Source organism: Sander vitreus, chromosome 11 (assembly GCF_031162955.1).
Source record: "Sander vitreus isolate 19-12246 chromosome 11, sanVit1, whole genome shotgun sequence".
Taxonomy (NCBI): Eukaryota; Metazoa; Chordata; class Actinopteri; order Perciformes; family Percidae; genus Sander; species Sander vitreus.
Window position 1 is genome coordinate 26958233 of NC_135865.1, and position 16891 is coordinate 26975123.

The 16891-nt window shown below is 41.0% G+C and overlaps 1 protein-coding gene across 1 annotated transcript; it reads right to left on the reverse strand.

Annotated features, from left to right (window-relative positions):
- Window positions 1–1814: 1814 nt before the first annotated feature.
- tnfaip6 (tumor necrosis factor, alpha-induced protein 6) lies at window positions 1815–16750 on the reverse strand. Its single transcript, XM_078262935.1, has 6 exons — window positions 16453–16750; window positions 13186–13323; window positions 11611–11772; window positions 4597–4825; window positions 2192–2232; window positions 1815–2104 (listed from the first exon to the last, which is right to left on the reverse strand). The coding sequence occupies exons 1-6, from the start codon at window positions 16550–16552 to the stop codon at window positions 1983–1985; spliced, it is 792 nt and encodes a 263-aa protein (XP_078119061.1). The 5' UTR covers window positions 16553–16750; the 3' UTR covers window positions 1815–1982.
- Window positions 16751–16891: the final 141 nt, after the last annotated feature.

Genomic DNA, 16891 nt, shown 5'->3' on the forward strand with positions numbered 1-16891 from the left:
TCATGGACTCATGGTATACCCACCTGGCCCGTTATGAGAGCTAATCAGCACATATCTGCGTTAATCAACCACCAGAACCGGACCGAGTAGTGTGTGTGTGTGTGTGTGTGTGTGTGTGTGTGTGTGTGTGTGTGTGGATGGCAATGCAAATAAACATTTTTAGTGTTGTCTTTTTTGTCAACGATACTGCATGTTGATATCGCCACAGTCAGCGTGTAATGACGCCAGTGTTGTGTTGTCTCGTGTTATTCACAGTTTTTAATATACAATATCCAACGCTGTCCAAATTGCTCCAAATGTTCCAAAATCCAAACCCCAAGTTCACTGGGTACCCAGTGTGAAGTAGATTTGATGAAGGGCTCATGAGATATTTCAAAGGCAGACCACCCAACCCCCCCACACACACACACACACACACACACACACACACGCTCACACACACATACAGAGGCCTACCGCTTTATTCTCATATAAAATAATATATATAACTCCCATCTTTATTGCATCTGCTCTTAAAAAAAAAAAGACACTTCCTGAATGTAGCCCTTCTGCGTATGAGTCAGACAAAAGGCAAAAAACTTAAAAGCAAGCGACCGGTAAATCAACAAGCAACATCAGTAGGCAAGTAGTCGCTTAGGGTCGGTCACTGCATCGATGCAGAATCGGCCACGTCTGCAACGCGATGCATCGATGCAATGGGAAATTTCAACACCCCTAGTGTGCATACAAAGAACAGGTTCTTGTTTCCATCCCGAAGATGATAGAAGGTATGGCTGTCTATCTTCTTCTGTTTCTATGGACCAGGCTTTGATTCTTGGCCAGCATGTTAAAGCTGTAGTGCGTAGTTTCTGTCTCCCCCATGAGGAATTCTAAGTAATGACAACAAAACTATTCGGCGCGTCCACACGATACAAGCCTTCCGTGATCACACACATCACCTCCCCCCGCCCCTCCTCCACGCAGTTGCTAGTAGCCAAGGAGGACACGGAGGATTACAAAAACATGATGGACTCTTCAGAAGAGGTCACTATCTTCACTCGAATTTCTGCGCGGGTAAGTCGCCGGACGCAACAATCTTTTGAGAGTTGTGTGTGGAGCTGATGGTCTTAAGTGTGAATTGTACTGGCCGTTCCCAACCTGGTGTGCGCCATCGTGACGTCAAGATGACGTAAGTCTTGCCGGCGCGCCCGGATTTATAGCGCGCGAGCCGAGGTCGCGCACCACTCTTTTTTATTTCAGCGGCGCGCGACCGGATGAGCTCCTGGGCAACCGGATGCCAGGACTCTCAGAGTGACTGCAAGTCTCTCTTGTAAACTTACTGGGTTAAGATGACTTCTTTTATAGTGAATGAAAGGCTTGATCCGACGAAGTAGGTCATCGAATCAAATCGAAGCATTGACGTTAATGCTGCTACCAGTTCTGCCGTTCTTTATCTTTTACTTCTTCTTCTAGTCCGTAGACTAGCCACCTCTGTTCAGGAGAAGACTGCAACTAGTGTCGCGACCACCAGCGCGGGTATAAATAGTTACGGCGATTCCATAACGCCACATTTGCGCGTGCCAGCTGGGCTGCGGTTACTGTAAAACACGCTTTAATTAGCTTTGTAGCAACTCACTTGGCAATGACCTGAATGTAACGGACATTTATTATAATCCAAAAGTTACGCACTAAAGCTTCAATTGTTTGGTTCACCTAAACTCAGGCCCACGGTGTCCCCAGCTGAGTTGGAAATGATTATTTGAGTTTATGAGATTTGTTTTTTTATAAATCAAGCCCCAGGCCAGGTGTACACAAAGTCAGGATTGTTTATTTTATCTAGAAAGTACGAACTGAAACAGTCTGAAACCGCAACACAGTTTAAGGAACAGAGTTCTTCATTTATTTAATCAGCTATGAAAAAAAAGGTATTAATTACAGTACATAATGTAACAATAACATCATGAAAACAGCAACAGGATTACATCAGTGTATTAAACCATCGGTCAGTGAAAATAATCAGTGTGATTCTGTGAAAACAAAGACGCATTAAAGGCAAGATATTGTAGCTGGAAGCCTCCGGCTGTGACTGAAGCATCAGAGAGGAACTTCAGCGTCATCACGTTTCCTGTGGAACAAGAGCATCAAAGACGACTGATCGAGAGACCCATCAGTGTTTAATAGTGCCATGTGTGAAATTAGGAGGACATCTCACCTGTACTGATGATGTCGTCAGGTAAATAATCGCCACAGAATCTGGAAACAGACAGATTAAAGGTCCTATGACACGCTGCTTTTTGGATGCTTTTATATAGGCGTCAGTGGTCCCCTAATACTGTATCTGAAGTCTCTTTTATATAGGCGTCAGTGGTCCCCTAATACTGTATCTGAAGTCTCTTTTATATAGACCTTAGTGGTCCCCTAATACTGTATCTGAAGTCTCTTTTATATAGACCTTAGTGGTCCCCTAATACTGTATCTGAAGTCTCTTTTATATAGGCCTTAGTGGTCCCCTAATACTGTATCTGAAGTCTCTTTTATATAGACCTTAGTGGTCCCCCTAATACTGTATCTGAAGTCTCTTTTATATAGACCTTAGTGGTCCCCTAATACTGTATCTGAAGTCTCTTTTATATAGGCCTTAGTGGTCCCCTAATACTGTATCTGAAGTCTCTTTTATATAGGCCTTAGTGGTCCCCTAATACTGTATCTGAAGTCTCTTTCCTGAAATTCAGCCTTGGTGCAGAATTACAGCCACTAGAGCCAGTCACACAATGAGCTTTACTTAGGATGTGCCATTTCTGTGTCTGTAGCTTTAAATGCTATTGAGGAGGAGAGAGGGGGGCAAGGTGGAGGGTGGGGGTGTGGCCTTGACGAGCTTGAGGCCACGGTTGTAGCTCTATTTCCTCATGGGTGGGCCAAATTCTCTGGGCAGCTGTGGGCGGCGGGCAAAGCAGGGAAAGGGGAAATAACCTTTCCCCTTATGACAACATAAAGGGAAGATTCTCCTTTTAGAGTACAACACTGTAGGATTAAATTAGGCCATGTTATTTCACTGTAAGTATAACAATTTCACTTAAGTCACATAAAGCTGAAGTGCAACTTCAAATTTTAGATGTTGAGTCTTTTTATTCTTGTGTAACAAGAACATTCTGGACTGCAAATGGAAAATGTAACAAATAGCAAGCAAAACAGATGTCAAAAAAACTGACATGTTCACATTCTTGAACTTAAAGGAGAAATCCGGCGCAAAATGAACCAGGGGGGTTAATAACACATAGGTACAGAGTAGACCGTTCTCTGGGATATGTTTTCATGCTAATCGAATGTGACCAGTTTTAGCCCAAACCACCAATTAGCTTATAACGCTAGTCCTCGGGGCACAGGTAAAGTAGACCAGTCGAACGACGAACGGCGTGCTTGAGCTATGTTTCTGGTTACTGGTTGCACGGCGTTCGTCGTTTGACTGGTCGTGACTGTTTTCCCAAGATGGCGCCCGTCTGTATACATGAACGGTACTGTCTTTCTAAACTATCTTTTTAATAAACTGTCTGTACACTTACAAAGTCTCAATGCTTCGGTTTACATGTAGGGACCCTCAATATGCTACCGTGGAAGTGTGGTGATATTTTGAGCCTTGTTAGTGGTGTAGAAATAACGATTTCTTTTAACTTTACCCTCTGCCCCGAGGACTAGCGTTATAAGCTAATTAGCGGTTTGCGATTAAACTGGTAACAATCGATTAGCATGAAAACAGATCCCAGAGAACGGTCGACTCGGTACACATATGTAATTAACCCCTAGGTTCATTTTGCGCCTGATTTCTCCTTTAATACTTGTCTTAAAGCCTCCAGAGTACAAAGTGCTTGCTGACATTGTGTCTGTGGCCAAAATGAAAATGATTGATGCCTGATGATTGAGGTATATGACGCAGCCAGGTGTATACCAGGCGACCAATGTCAATGCCTGTTCCAGATGGATTATGAATTAAACTAATACTTGTTTTCTGAACAGCGCGCTTCATCAATGGTTTTGTTTTGAGGGAGGAAGTTACTTTAGATAAAAAGCATAAACTGCTGGACTCGGTCGAGGCCAACTAGAACATTTGGCGGGACCAATGGCCGAGTCCAAGACAAGTCCAAATCCAAATACCAACGAGTCCGAGACAACAGAAAAATGTCTTAAGTCCGGATTCAAGTACTACAGCCCTGGTGTAACAATACATTGGTCTGGATCGATGCTTTGATCAATGATCAACAATGTAATTGATGTAAAGTGAGAATATTGATACATATCATCTTTAAGATGTGCCTTTATTTTGAAATTCCTACTTTATATTTATTTATTAATTAAAAATAACAGTTTGTTTTTCATTGAAATTGAATCGAAATTGTATCGTGGCAGACTTTGTGATATCAGCAAATATCCTATCGTTGTCCAAAGAATCCATAAAAACTTGTATCGTGATAAAACTTATCTTAACCTAAACTTAAAACCCTAATCAATTATATATTTCCCTTCATCATACTGGCCACAAGAAGACTCTGTTTCAGTACTATAAAGTTTTGGTCGCTACTACAACTGTGGGTACTTCCTACTTTCCCCCTCAAAGATCCTCACCTCCCAGCGAAGCCGGAGACGTCATCGTAGCTGTCGTACACCTCCAGGTAATCTGCCAGACACGCTGTGTCATCCTCCACATCCAACTCCAGGAAGTGGAGGCGGATCCTCTGGCCCAAGCGCACACGGATGTGCCAGTAGCAGATCTGTTCGTCCTGATACTCCTCAGGGAAGCCAGGAGACTGAATGATCTTCTGCTGATCCGTCAGCACCCCTCCACACTCCTTAGCTGGAAGACACACAAATGACATGCAATGATATGATATGATAAATGTCTTATATCAGCATGCAAAATATGATATTTACTGCTTTAAGCCACTGCTACTGCGTCTTCTGCCGAACGAAATTGCGTAGGGGCTCAGGTGGTAGAGCGGTTGGCGACCAATCGGAAGGTTGGTGGTTCAATCCCTGGCCCTGCAGTAGTTCCATGTCAAAGTGTCCTTGGGCAAGACATTGAACCCCAAATTGCTCCCGATGCTGCGTCATCGGTGAATGGCAGCCTCAGCCACAGTATATGAATGGGTGTGAATGGTTCCTGTACTATGTTAAAGTGCTTTGAGTAGTCGTTAAGACTTGAAAAGGCTGTATAAATACAGTCCATTTACATGATATTATATATTTTATTCAAAGAAAATATAAAGCTGGGGCGCCTGGGTAGCTCACCTGTTAGAGCATGCACCCCATATACAGAGGCTCACTCCTCGCCGCAACGACCGCGGGTTCAATTCCGACCCGTGGCCCTTTGTTGCATGTCATTCCCCCTCTCTCTCCCCTTTCATGTCTAAGCTGTCCTATCAAATAAAGACCTAAAATGCCACAAAAAATATTCTTAAATCTTATATATGAAGCACAGCTGATCAGAAAGTAAGAATACAAAGAGACGTAGAAGATCATCTTGACCTGTGCATACCAGAGCGTATGAGTAACCAGACTCCTTAGTGAAGGAACTTCAGAGAGAGTCTCTGTGTAACCACTGGACTAGAAACAGGCTTTCAAAGGTGAGCTACAGGTTGTCAAGAGTTTCCGTTATTTCAGTTCATTCATAACCGATGAGAGATTCTCAGTGACTTCTGGGTTTTGACCAATCAGGAACATCCCAAACCATCCGCAGAAGCATGAGAGCATGAAAGGTTTCAAAAATGTATGCCAGATCTGTTACATTTCTTTCTGTAAAAACTCAGAACAAAGTCTCTTTCATCTGCTTTACTTTGTATCATTTGTTTCATAAATTGTATTACTTGAACCAATCCTCCTGTCCTATGGAGCCTCTTTCAATCTATTTACTCTCTCGTCATCTAACTGAATGGAGCGACTGTTAGAAAATGTATATATCCTTGTGTGTCTCATTAAACCATTAGAACATTCAGAACTGAACCCTGCTTTGTGTCACTTTGTTCTCCGAGATCTAGGAGGGGACAGGATCCAAACCAAATGTTATTTCTCTGCATTATGAATCCACACCTCTCATGTTTCCAGATCTGTATCATGCTTGAATCTGTTTGATATTATTATAGTTCAAGCTGACTGAACAGAGAGAACATAACCACGACGAAACTTCCAAGATTACTTCAAGATTGTCCAACTGTTGGGTTCAAAGGAACTCAAAACTGAAGTATTGAATGAGCTAGAAACAGTGGTGGAATGTAACTACATAAGTACATTTACTTCAGTACTACTTAAGTACAAATGTTGAGGTACTTTACTTGAGTCTTTTCTTTTCATTCCACTTTCTACTTCTACTCTTTTTACTCCACTACATTAATCTGACAGCTTTAGTTACTACTTACTTTACAAGTTAAGATTTTTGCACACAAAACACATGTAGTTGATTAATTATATTGATGCTGGTTTAATATGAATTAAACTACCCAACAAAATAAAGTCCAGCTGAAATGATTAGCCAATTAAACACTTAGTTGATTGACAGAACTGTTTGGATCGTTTCCAGTTTCTAAAATGTGAGGATTCTTCTGCATTGAGTACTTTTACTTGTAATACGATAGATAGATAGATAGATAGATAGATAGATAGATAGATAGATAGATAGACAGACAGATAGACAGACAGACAGACAGACAGACAGACAGACAGACAGACAGACAGACAGATAGATACTTTATTCATCCCGAGGGCATCCAGTAGCTTAGACAACCATAACACAACAAACACATACACACATATATCTCACATACATACAAATCACTCACAGAAATTTAAAGAGTTAAAGGTGCTAAGGTAGACTGTGTGCAATGGTGGTAGTGCAAAGTACATTTAAGTACATTTTCCTGATGATACTTTGAAACAAATTTTTCCTTAGGTAACATTTTCAATGCAGACCTTTTACTTGTAACAGAGTATTTTTACAGTGTGGTATTACTACTTTTACTTAAGTAAAGGATATGAATACTTCTTCCACCACTGGCCAGAAATAAAACACTAAAAAGAACTTCCCACACACAAAGACATGTTTTGTCATTAGTGTATTGCAGCTGAAACAGCGGGGAAGTTTGTATGTTGCCAACAGGCCCATAGCTGGTACAGATCAATGAGTAAGAGAAACTTTTAAGAGAGAGAAGTCGGATAATATTAAACTTTTGGATCCCAGATTACTTGAATAATGGTGCACGAAGGCATTACATCTAAAATGAAGGATTGAAACTGAGTCTGTAAGGACACGCAAACCAGCGACACATTTTATATCACAGCAGTAACCATAGTAAGCTGAGGACATGTGGGTACACTCTGTGTCTGAGTTCTCAGGCGAAAGGAGCATTTCAAAGCTTCCCAAAGTGCTAACTTCCCAAACACTCTGTTCAAAATGCAAAACTCATCTGGCAATTGTAGGCACTTACATAAAGACCTGAAAACACAGAACACCAATCGGTCTGAGCCTTAGGACTACAGATAGGCCTCAGGTAAACCATTTTGAGAACTTTGCAAGCATGGAGGCAATGAGAGTCAGAGTAAGAGGAGGACAAAGAGAGAGAGAGGAGTCGGACGTGGAAGAGACATTTCCTGTGATGTTGACAAGGTCCCCCCCCTAGCCGCCCACCACACACACACACACACATTGTCCTCCTCTTACTCTGACTCTCATTGCCTCCATGCTTGCAAAGTTCTCAAAATGGTTTACCTGAGGCCTATCTGTAGTCCTAAGGCTCAGACCGATTGGTGTTCTGTGTTTTCAGGTCTTTATGTAAGTGCCTACAATTGCCAGATGAGTTTTGCATTTTGAACAGAGTGTTTTCCCAATGACAACAGGAGATTTAGTTTTTGAACAAAGTGTCTAATGTAAGAAAACGTGTGTAGTGTTTCGCAATAAGTGTGTTAAAGAATTGCAAACAAAGTGCAAAGTTGACAATGTGTTTAAGCTATGGTTACACTGTGTTTAAGGAATGCTACAAGAAGTTTAGGTTTTGAGGCTTTGGTCTAAGCATTCGTTTTTAGTGTGTAAGCAATGGGCAAAAACTGTAATCCAGTAATTTTTTTTTTTTACTTTTGTTGCTAAATTTGATTTCTGTAAGAATGTTTTTTTGTAAAAAACTCGTTTGATTACTGCAAAAATTCTACTTTTGAGTTTTACAGAAGACTGAGTCTGAGAAAATGACAATAAAAATAGAAACATAAAGACTGCAGTGTTTTCTATAAAGCCCATCAGTGTGTTGCTGGTGATATGAAAGAGGAATTCAAACGGTGCTTGTGTGTATGGTTTTGTTGCAAGAATTTCATTTTTAGAAAGGAGTGTTAGGTTTTGAGTGCTATGTCTGATTGGCTTGTGTGTAGTTTTGACATAATGAGCCAAATTCTGCAAAAAGTGTGTAAGCAATAGGCAAAAACTGTAATCGGCTGGTGGGATTGTGCATCTGTTTATGTGAAGCATTTTGGTTTGGGGGGGGGGGGGTCTGTCTCTTGCGTGTGAGCTCTAAATGAATTCAGAATAGGAAAAAGAAAAGCTTATGTTCAATGAAGGAAATGAAACACATGTGGAGACTGGTCACAATGGCATCAAAAGATTTTCCACTAGATGTCCTGCAAGAAGAAGACATGAAATGCTGTTTATCTTTGTTTGTTATTTAAAAGAGATACACTTATATGTCCATCACTGGGGCTCAATTTAGCCAAAATGTTTGGTCTATACAGCTGACTGAACTGGTAACATGAGGAAACTTTCAACATCACAGAGCAGAGGGTTATGTAATATTAAATTCATGTGAGCATGCCTCCAAAATGACTGACTTTCTACTCTAACAATGAACCTCATAACCACAAAGTATGAAATGGAATTTGTGTGGAAATTGTGTTTGATTACATGCTCATTTTTTATCATTGTCTCATCAGCGGTTTGACCTGGCTTGAGGGGAACTAAACATTTTCTAAATACAGCCTGGGTCAATATTATCGTCAAATATTACAGTACATACAGCAGTCCCTCCAGGCCTTTTTTTGAGATTGTTGCGGCCCAAAATGCCCGATTTTGCGGGAACATTTCCTAGTAACCTTACCAAAAAGGCTCAGGATGCTGCAAATGTTGGTATAATATGAAAATGGCTGGTGGATTTAAGACAAAAAATAAGAATTTATTGAATGAATCAAATTGAACATATGTGTCAGTGGCTTGTTGATCTTTCCATTGTTAGTTTATTTCCTAACCTGGGCTGGGACACACATTCATACGGTTTGATAAAGTAACGTTACTTGTTGGACTTTACAGTTTTTCTTGATTGCTTTGATGCAGCAGTCAACTCAAACTCCACATTTTTCAAAACAGTTAACACACAGGCTGAAACAGTGGCACCCATGGTGAAAATGACACATTTTGTTTGCAAAAGGCTCTAACCGTGCCAAAACATTTAAAATATGCAACAAAAGCTAATTTTGCCTTCAAACAACACAACTTGCTAACAAGTGTATGAGCTCTTCCAATCAACCGTTACACAGTGGACAACAAAATACTAAATACAGCACTCAGTGTGAATCAGTGCACCATTGCTTGTCACTGTAGCCTATTACTCTACGTAGCTTTCATGCCAGTGACATTTGTTGTCATATTTGCCTTCTTGCAGAGAATTGGATCCAGAATCAGAAATGATTTGATGCACATTTTATTGATTCCATTGATTCTTATTTTCAAACTGTGGCTGAAAACTGAAATACTGTAAATATTACACAAAATACATGTAAACCAAAATAAAATATATTAGAGTATAAGAAATTAAGAAAATGAAAATAAAATCTCTTACAGTAAAGTATGAACATCTATTACTGTAGAGTATAAGAAATAGCCACTATTGATACTCAGTCTCTTCTGTCTTGATGATTGGGCCACATGGCCATGATTGATAACGTGATCAATAACAGTTGCCCGAATTTCATCAGAAACCTGAGCCCTTCAAACTATACCTCCACCTCCCACTCGGACTCCTCTTCCTCGGACCCCTCTTCCTCGGACCCCTCTTCCTCGGACCCCTCTCCTCTCACTCTCACTCTCACTCTCACTCTCACTCTCACTCTCATCTGCCTTTGACCTCTTCCATCCATGTTGGCAAAGAACAACACAGACGCTGCACCTTTAAGGCCTGCAGACTGATTGCTAATTGAAGATTTGTGTGAAGGAGTGTCAAACAGGTGCTTCAGTGATTTCATACTGATGGAGGTAGTTTCTAATAGTTAGGAACAGATGGTTTTTGTTTGGTTACCATAGCTAAAACAATGGAGTTTGGACTGCTTGAATGACATCCGTGTTAACTGTTCTGCAAAAGGGTGGGGGAAATGTGTCAATCCAATGAGAAAGGGTTAATACATTTGTAAGAGGTGTCTTTTGCTCTGCTGAGACAGTGATGATGAAAACCGAGTGGATCCCAGTTTCTGTAAGCAGGTCAAAGCAATCAAGAAAAACTGTAACTTATCATTGCACTTACAATAACGAGAGAGGGGCTGCAGACAGCCGACAGGATTGAAACCAAGCGCGGGGGAACCTATTTTTGACCAGGGGTGCTGATGTGTGTGTGTGTGTGTGTGTGTGTGTGTGTGTGTGTGTGTGTGTGTGTGTGTGTGTGTGTGTGTGTGTGTCTGTGTGTGTGTGTGTGGTTTTCTGTGTCAGGTCTTGTTTTTATTTAGTTTTATATCACTGTAAACTAAATATCTTTAGATTTTAGACTGTTGCTCGGACTAAACAAGATTTAAGAACCTCTCATCACAATCTTCTGACACTCAATCAATCTAATAAAGCGGGAGGCCTCTGTATGTGTGTGTGTGTGTGGTTTTCTGTGTCACTGTGTCAGTGTGTCTGTGTGTGTGTGTGTGTGTGTGTGTGTGTGTGTGTGTGTGTGTGTGTGTGTGTGTGTGTGTGTGTGTGTGTGTGTGTGTGTGTGTGTTTGTGTGTGTCTGCATATGTGTTTGTGTGTTTGGGTATGTGTGTGTGTGTGTGTGTGTTTGTGTTTGTGTGTGTGTGTGTGTGTGTGTGTGTGGGTGTGTGTGTGTGTGTGTGTGTGTGTGTGTGTGTGTGTGTGTGTGTGTGGGCGTGGGTGTGGGTGTGTGGGTGTGTCTGTGTGTGTGGTTTTCTGTGTGTGTGTGTGTGTGTGTGTGTGTGTGTGTGTGTGTGTGTGTGTGGTTGTCTGTGTGTGTGTGTGTGTGTGTGTGTGTGTGTGTGTGTGTGTGTGTGTTAACTATCACTCAGCTACTCCACATCTTATCCACACTGCTGTTCTTAGGGTTTATTCCTGGTCCGATCATGATAACTCACAGGCTGCGACTGAGATTGTGGCGTGTGGAGTCAAGACAGGAAACAAAGTCCTGTCTCCCACCGTGTTCCCGGTGAAGTTCTCTACATCATCCCTTACGTTTGACTTAGAACATCCTGAGTCAGCCTGTGGATGACTATTCTTACCCCCCCATTTTTTGGCCTGCATATTCATTATTCTCATCAACCTCATTTTCAGAGAAAAGGTTTCAAAGAACGTATGGACTGTTAGATGTGAAAAAAAGGCAGTAGTTTGCTATAAAACATGTACTTACAGTTTGGGTTGTAGCAGTACACATCCCATCTCTCACTTTTGTTCAGCCTGCGTCCGTAGTCGACGATGCCGACCTTCCCAAAGCCACAGTTGGCGCCGGCTTTGACGATGGGGTAGCCAACGTGTCCATTGTCGAACCATCCAGCAGCACACACATGAAAACCTGAACAAGAGCAGCAATATATATCGCTTTATTCAACCACTTAGCAGTGGTGGAATGTCACTAGCAAGTACATTTTACAAGTACAGTACTTAAGTACAAATTTAAGGTACTTGTACTTAACTTGAGTCTCTTCTTTTCATGCCACTTTCTACTTCTACTCCGCTACATTTCAGAGAGAAATATTGGGTAACACTTTACTTGAAGGTATCTACATAAGAGTGACATGACACTGTCATGAACACATGACACTGTCATGACACATGAACCCTAACTCTAACCCTAACCCTAACTTGTCATGGCAAAAACAGAATGACACTTAATGGCAGAAGCGTTATGTCATAAACGTTTATGACTTGTTTATAATGTTTATGACACGTTCATGACAGTGTCATGTCACTCTTATGTAGATACCTTCAAGTAACGTGTAACCAAATATTACTGAGTACTTTTGACTCCACTACATTAATCTGACAGCTTTAATTACTTTACAAATTAAGATTTTTGCACACAAAACACATTTTATAGTTTATAAAATACAATGTTGTATTATAAATTAAACTAGCCAACAATGTCTAGGCCTACAAGTACAGCTGAAATGATTAGACCATTAAACACAGAACGGTTTTGATTGTTTCTAAAAAAATAAATTGAGGATTTTTCCGGATTTTTCTACTTTTACTTTTAATACTTAAAGTACATTTTCCTGATGATCATTTTACTTAAGTAACCACCACTGCCACTTAGTCGCTGATAATAAACTACTGTATTCTGCCGGCCAACCACAGCAAGTCTTGCTTTCAACTCTGCCAACAGGGCAGCCTCAGAAGTAAAAATCTGGATACGAGCTTTCGGGTGGCCAGTTTGTGATGTTGTAGTTGTTTTTATTTGTGGGGGGGCCTCAGAGTTAATAATCAGCAGACTCCAAGCCAGAACAGCCCAGATAAAAAAAGAGGGACTTCCTAGGTAGACTGCAGTGGGGAACCTCAGCTGTTACCGCTGACAGGTAGACGGATAAATCGGCAGGATTCAATCTCCACGCCAATGGAACGGAGTTGGTATCCACCCAAGAAGTTGTTAACAGGCTTTTACAATACTCGTGGGGCCGCTTTCAACTTGGCACGGAGTCAGGAAACAGCAAAGCACGAGTGGAAAGAAGTGTTTCACCCGCTGCTTCCCGACCATCTTTACCCTGTGAACATATGAACCTCTTCTCCTACATTCCAGCGGGTTACATCAGACATGATGTTTCATGTGTTTCATGGGAGAAAGGAACAACTAAACACAACCCTCCCTGTTGGTAATGAAGAAAGAGTCTGCATTGAGTGAGTTATGATGAATTATGAACCATACACTTTCCCCACAGTACAGTAAATCTTCTTTCTGAACGTGTATTCTACGTGACTTGCTGCAGACCTATTTGACGGGCCGCCTCCAGTTGTTCATAAGTGGCCAGCTTCCCTCCTTCGTATTTGCAGACAGCCTTGGCCTCTTTATATGTCAGCTGGTATCGCCCTTTGCGCGATTCCCGGTGGTAAACTCCAGCTGCTTGTTCTGTCAGAGAGCGAGAGCGAGAGAGAGAGAGAGAGAGAGAGACAAAAAAACTGCTACCACTGTGTGAAGCCAAGAGAGTTGGTGACGCTGTCTGCAGCAAACCAGATCTGCAGCAACTAGGTCCATTTACTCAAGTACTGAAATACAAATTTGAGATACTTCTACTTCTAATTTTTGAGCCTCCAAGTCCCAAGTGTGGCAGTAAAATGTTGAATTAACTTGAAGGATTTGGAACAAGAAACCAAGACATGGATATCAAGTTGTCTTTTGTTTCCCTTCTGTCGGACTCTACTTGAGCGTTTCTATTTTATGTAACTTCATACTTGTACTTCACTGCATCTCAGTGGTAAATACTGTACTTTGTACTCCACTACTTTTGTCTGACAGCTTTAGTTACTAATTTTGTAGATGGACAGCTTTTCATCCCCTTCCTGTCCAGTGAAAACCATTGATGTTGAATGATGTTTTAAGTCTTTAGAAAGCCTCTTGCTTGGATCAGCTGTAAAAAGCATCGTCACAAAGCTGAAAACAGCAGTTTTTCTGACACCATAAAAACTTTTCAAACTTTTCAGAGATACGTGGTTCTCCCAGGACAGCGACGCTGCAAACACACAATGATCTTATAGAATATGATGCATTGCTGTAGATTAAACTACCCAACAGTATATAAAGGAGTTAAAATGAGCACAACCTTAAACATCTACAGCAGGAAAATGCAACATACACATGAATGCAGCAGGAATATGAATCCAGAAACATCAGATATAATAGGAAAACACTGACAGGGAACATTTTACTGCACAGAAGTACTTTAACTATATTTTGCTGGCAATACTTACATACTAAAGTAAAGTCGTGAATGCAGGACTCCTACTTGTAGTGGAGTATTTTCACAGTGTGGGGCTGAAGCCGAGCAGGTGAGGTTAGGAAGGTTTTTAGTGAGAGGGTGAAGGTTAAATGAAGCTAAATGTAACACATGAAGGAAAGAGGCTATTTTGGAAGTTCACCAACAATTTGGTCACTTGCTCTCTGGCCTCTTCAGTGGGGAGTCCTCTGCTGATCCTGTTTGGGCTTTACGCATGCATGACTGTGAAACTGGGCAGAAAGCACTCCAAAATTAGCCACAGGTTTATATTTTGATCTATTTGATGAATGTTTTATTTTTATTTTTTGGGGTCTTCAATGTTTTTTAAGCCAAGGACCCCTTAACTAAGAGAGAGACGGAGCAGGGACCCCTACTGCATATTGAATAAAAATGAAGGTGCATGTGAAACCGGGCCTATAATAAGGTGTGGATGATAACGTTTATACGTTCTTTTTAGTGCATAGAATATGAACCTATTAAAAAAATGTGTTGGCATAATTTTATAAATCATGTTTTAATGTTAAACATACACGTGGCACAGTGAATCCTTAGGATTATCTGTATCTGTGGATGGCTACCTTAGTGACCACCTTACCTACAGGCCAGTAATCCTATCATCAAAATGTTTTTTTCACAAATTGATAATATGTTGGATTCATGTTAAGACATTTGGATTTTTTAAAAGACTTTCAAAAAATGATAATGACAATATGACAATATTTTGGAGGTTCCCCTGCAGTAACTCTGAGGACCCCCTAGGAGCCCCGGACCCCCTGTTGAAGATCTCTGCACTAGGTAAACTCTCAGGCTGTCACTGCTACAGGAACCGACTGCCTTCCATCAGGTTCGGTAACAGTAACTGACTTTCAAAAGAAAAGATTGAGAACTTTCCAAGGAAAACAAAAAAACAAACATGTAATAAAGGACATAAGTTGCACGAATAATAGAAAATGCTGTGCATTTGATTAATTTAAGTCAAACCCATTAGCAAAATGAAACAGTGTTCTGTTACTTCCCCCCCTCACCTCATAAAACAATAAAGAATGGGGCTCATTAAAATGAGTTGGAGGTGTACTGTTTGTGAGACATATTTTAATATACATGAGGAGAGAATCAAAGCTGTGGTCATTTCAATAGGATTAGCCTACAACATTATTAAGCCATTCTATTAATATTCCTTAAGTAACAGAAAGTAGCTGAACAATCATTCCTTTTCTTTTATCTGTTTGCGTTTCGGAGCCCCCCCCCCGAGATGAGGTCATTCTTCCATGTTTACTGGCCTCATGCAGTACTAGGGCCAGGTCATAAACATGCAGTTTGGCACAAAGCTGCTGGACTGCTGTGCTGCTTTAATTAGTCCTTACTACTTCACACAATGTGCCTTTATGTGAGGAAAGTTTTACTGTGACAAGGGCGTAACTTTGGGTTCAACGTTTGGGGGGTGGTGCCAAATTGAAATTTTGAACATCAAACACTTCATTTACTGCATTCTGGTGAATGTTTCTGCAAGTATTTGTGCCTTTTCTGCATCAAGTTATGGTGCAAATGTCTTTATTCATGTAAAGGAAAAAAAAATATATATATATATATATATACTGGCACTGGCCAGTTTTGATTATTGGGGGGGTTGTAATTAGGCCTATGTACTGTGATTCCAAACACTGACATAAGACAATCTCAGGTAAAAGTAGCTTACTCAAGTATGGTACTTAAGTACAAATTTAAGGTACTTGTGCTTTACTTGACTCTTTTCTTTTCATGCCACTTTCTACTCTGCTACATTTTAGAGAGAAATATTGTACTTTTTACCCCATTACATTAATTAGCTTTATAGTAACTAGTTACTTTACAAATTAAGATTTTTGAACACAAAACACATGTAGTTTATAAAATATGACGTGTTATTATACTATAGGCTACCCCACAATATAACGGCCTACAAGTCCAGCTGAAATGATGAGACCATTAAACACACAACTGTTTGGATCGTTTCCAGCTTCTAAAATGTGAGGGATTTTCTGCATCGAGTACTTTTAATACTTTAATCATCGTGTCTACTCCATTTCAAAGTTACTCCACTGATTATGTAAATAGAAATGGTCCTGACTCGACACTTTGGGGTTTTTAACTTCACAATTAGAAGACGACAAAAAGAAAAAAGTGAAGCTGCGGATTCATAACAACGTGGTCCTCGATGTCACAGCGTACCCGACACGTTTTTCCTATGTACAACAACTACGACAGCAAGAAAAACTGTTATTTACCTAGCCATATTGAGTTATGAAATATTCCGTTTTTGTAGCCCCATGACCGCGCCTCTTTCAGTAGGAAGCCGAGAGTCCAGAGGAGAGCGAAGAAGCGCATCCTGCAGCTGTCTATGCACAGCTGCTCTCTCCAGATGTTTCTCCGTCTGCAGCTGCTGCTGCTGCTGCAGCTACTACTGGCTTTAAATACAAAGTCCTGACTGCTGCAGCTACTGCCTGCTTTAAATACGAAGTCCTGACTGGTGCAGCTACTGCTGGCTTTGTATAGTAAGTTCTGACTGCTGCTGCCTCCAACAGAGCTGGGGATCCACTGAGCTTCACTCAGGTACTGCAGCATATTAAGTACAAACAGGGATGCCAGGGGCGGGGCTAGAAGGGGGGCACGGGGTGGGACCGGCCCAGCCCTTGTCACATGACCAATTAACGTTTCCATAGTCTA

Excerpts from the sequence above, each read along its gene's own strand:
- tnfaip6 (XM_078262935.1), bottom strand. The coding sequence starts at position 16,552 with ATGCGCTTCTTCGCTCTCCTCTGGACTCTCGGCTTCCTACTGAAAGAG. Across the intron at positions 4,826-11,610 it reads GTACTGCTACAACCCAAACT|CTAAGGAGTGTGGAGGGGTG; the intron begins GTAAGTACATGT and ends TGTGTCTTCCAG. Across the intron at positions 2,105-2,191 it reads TGACGACATCATCAGTACAG|GAAACGTGATGACGCTGAAG; the intron begins GTGAGATGTCCT and ends CTTGTTCCACAG.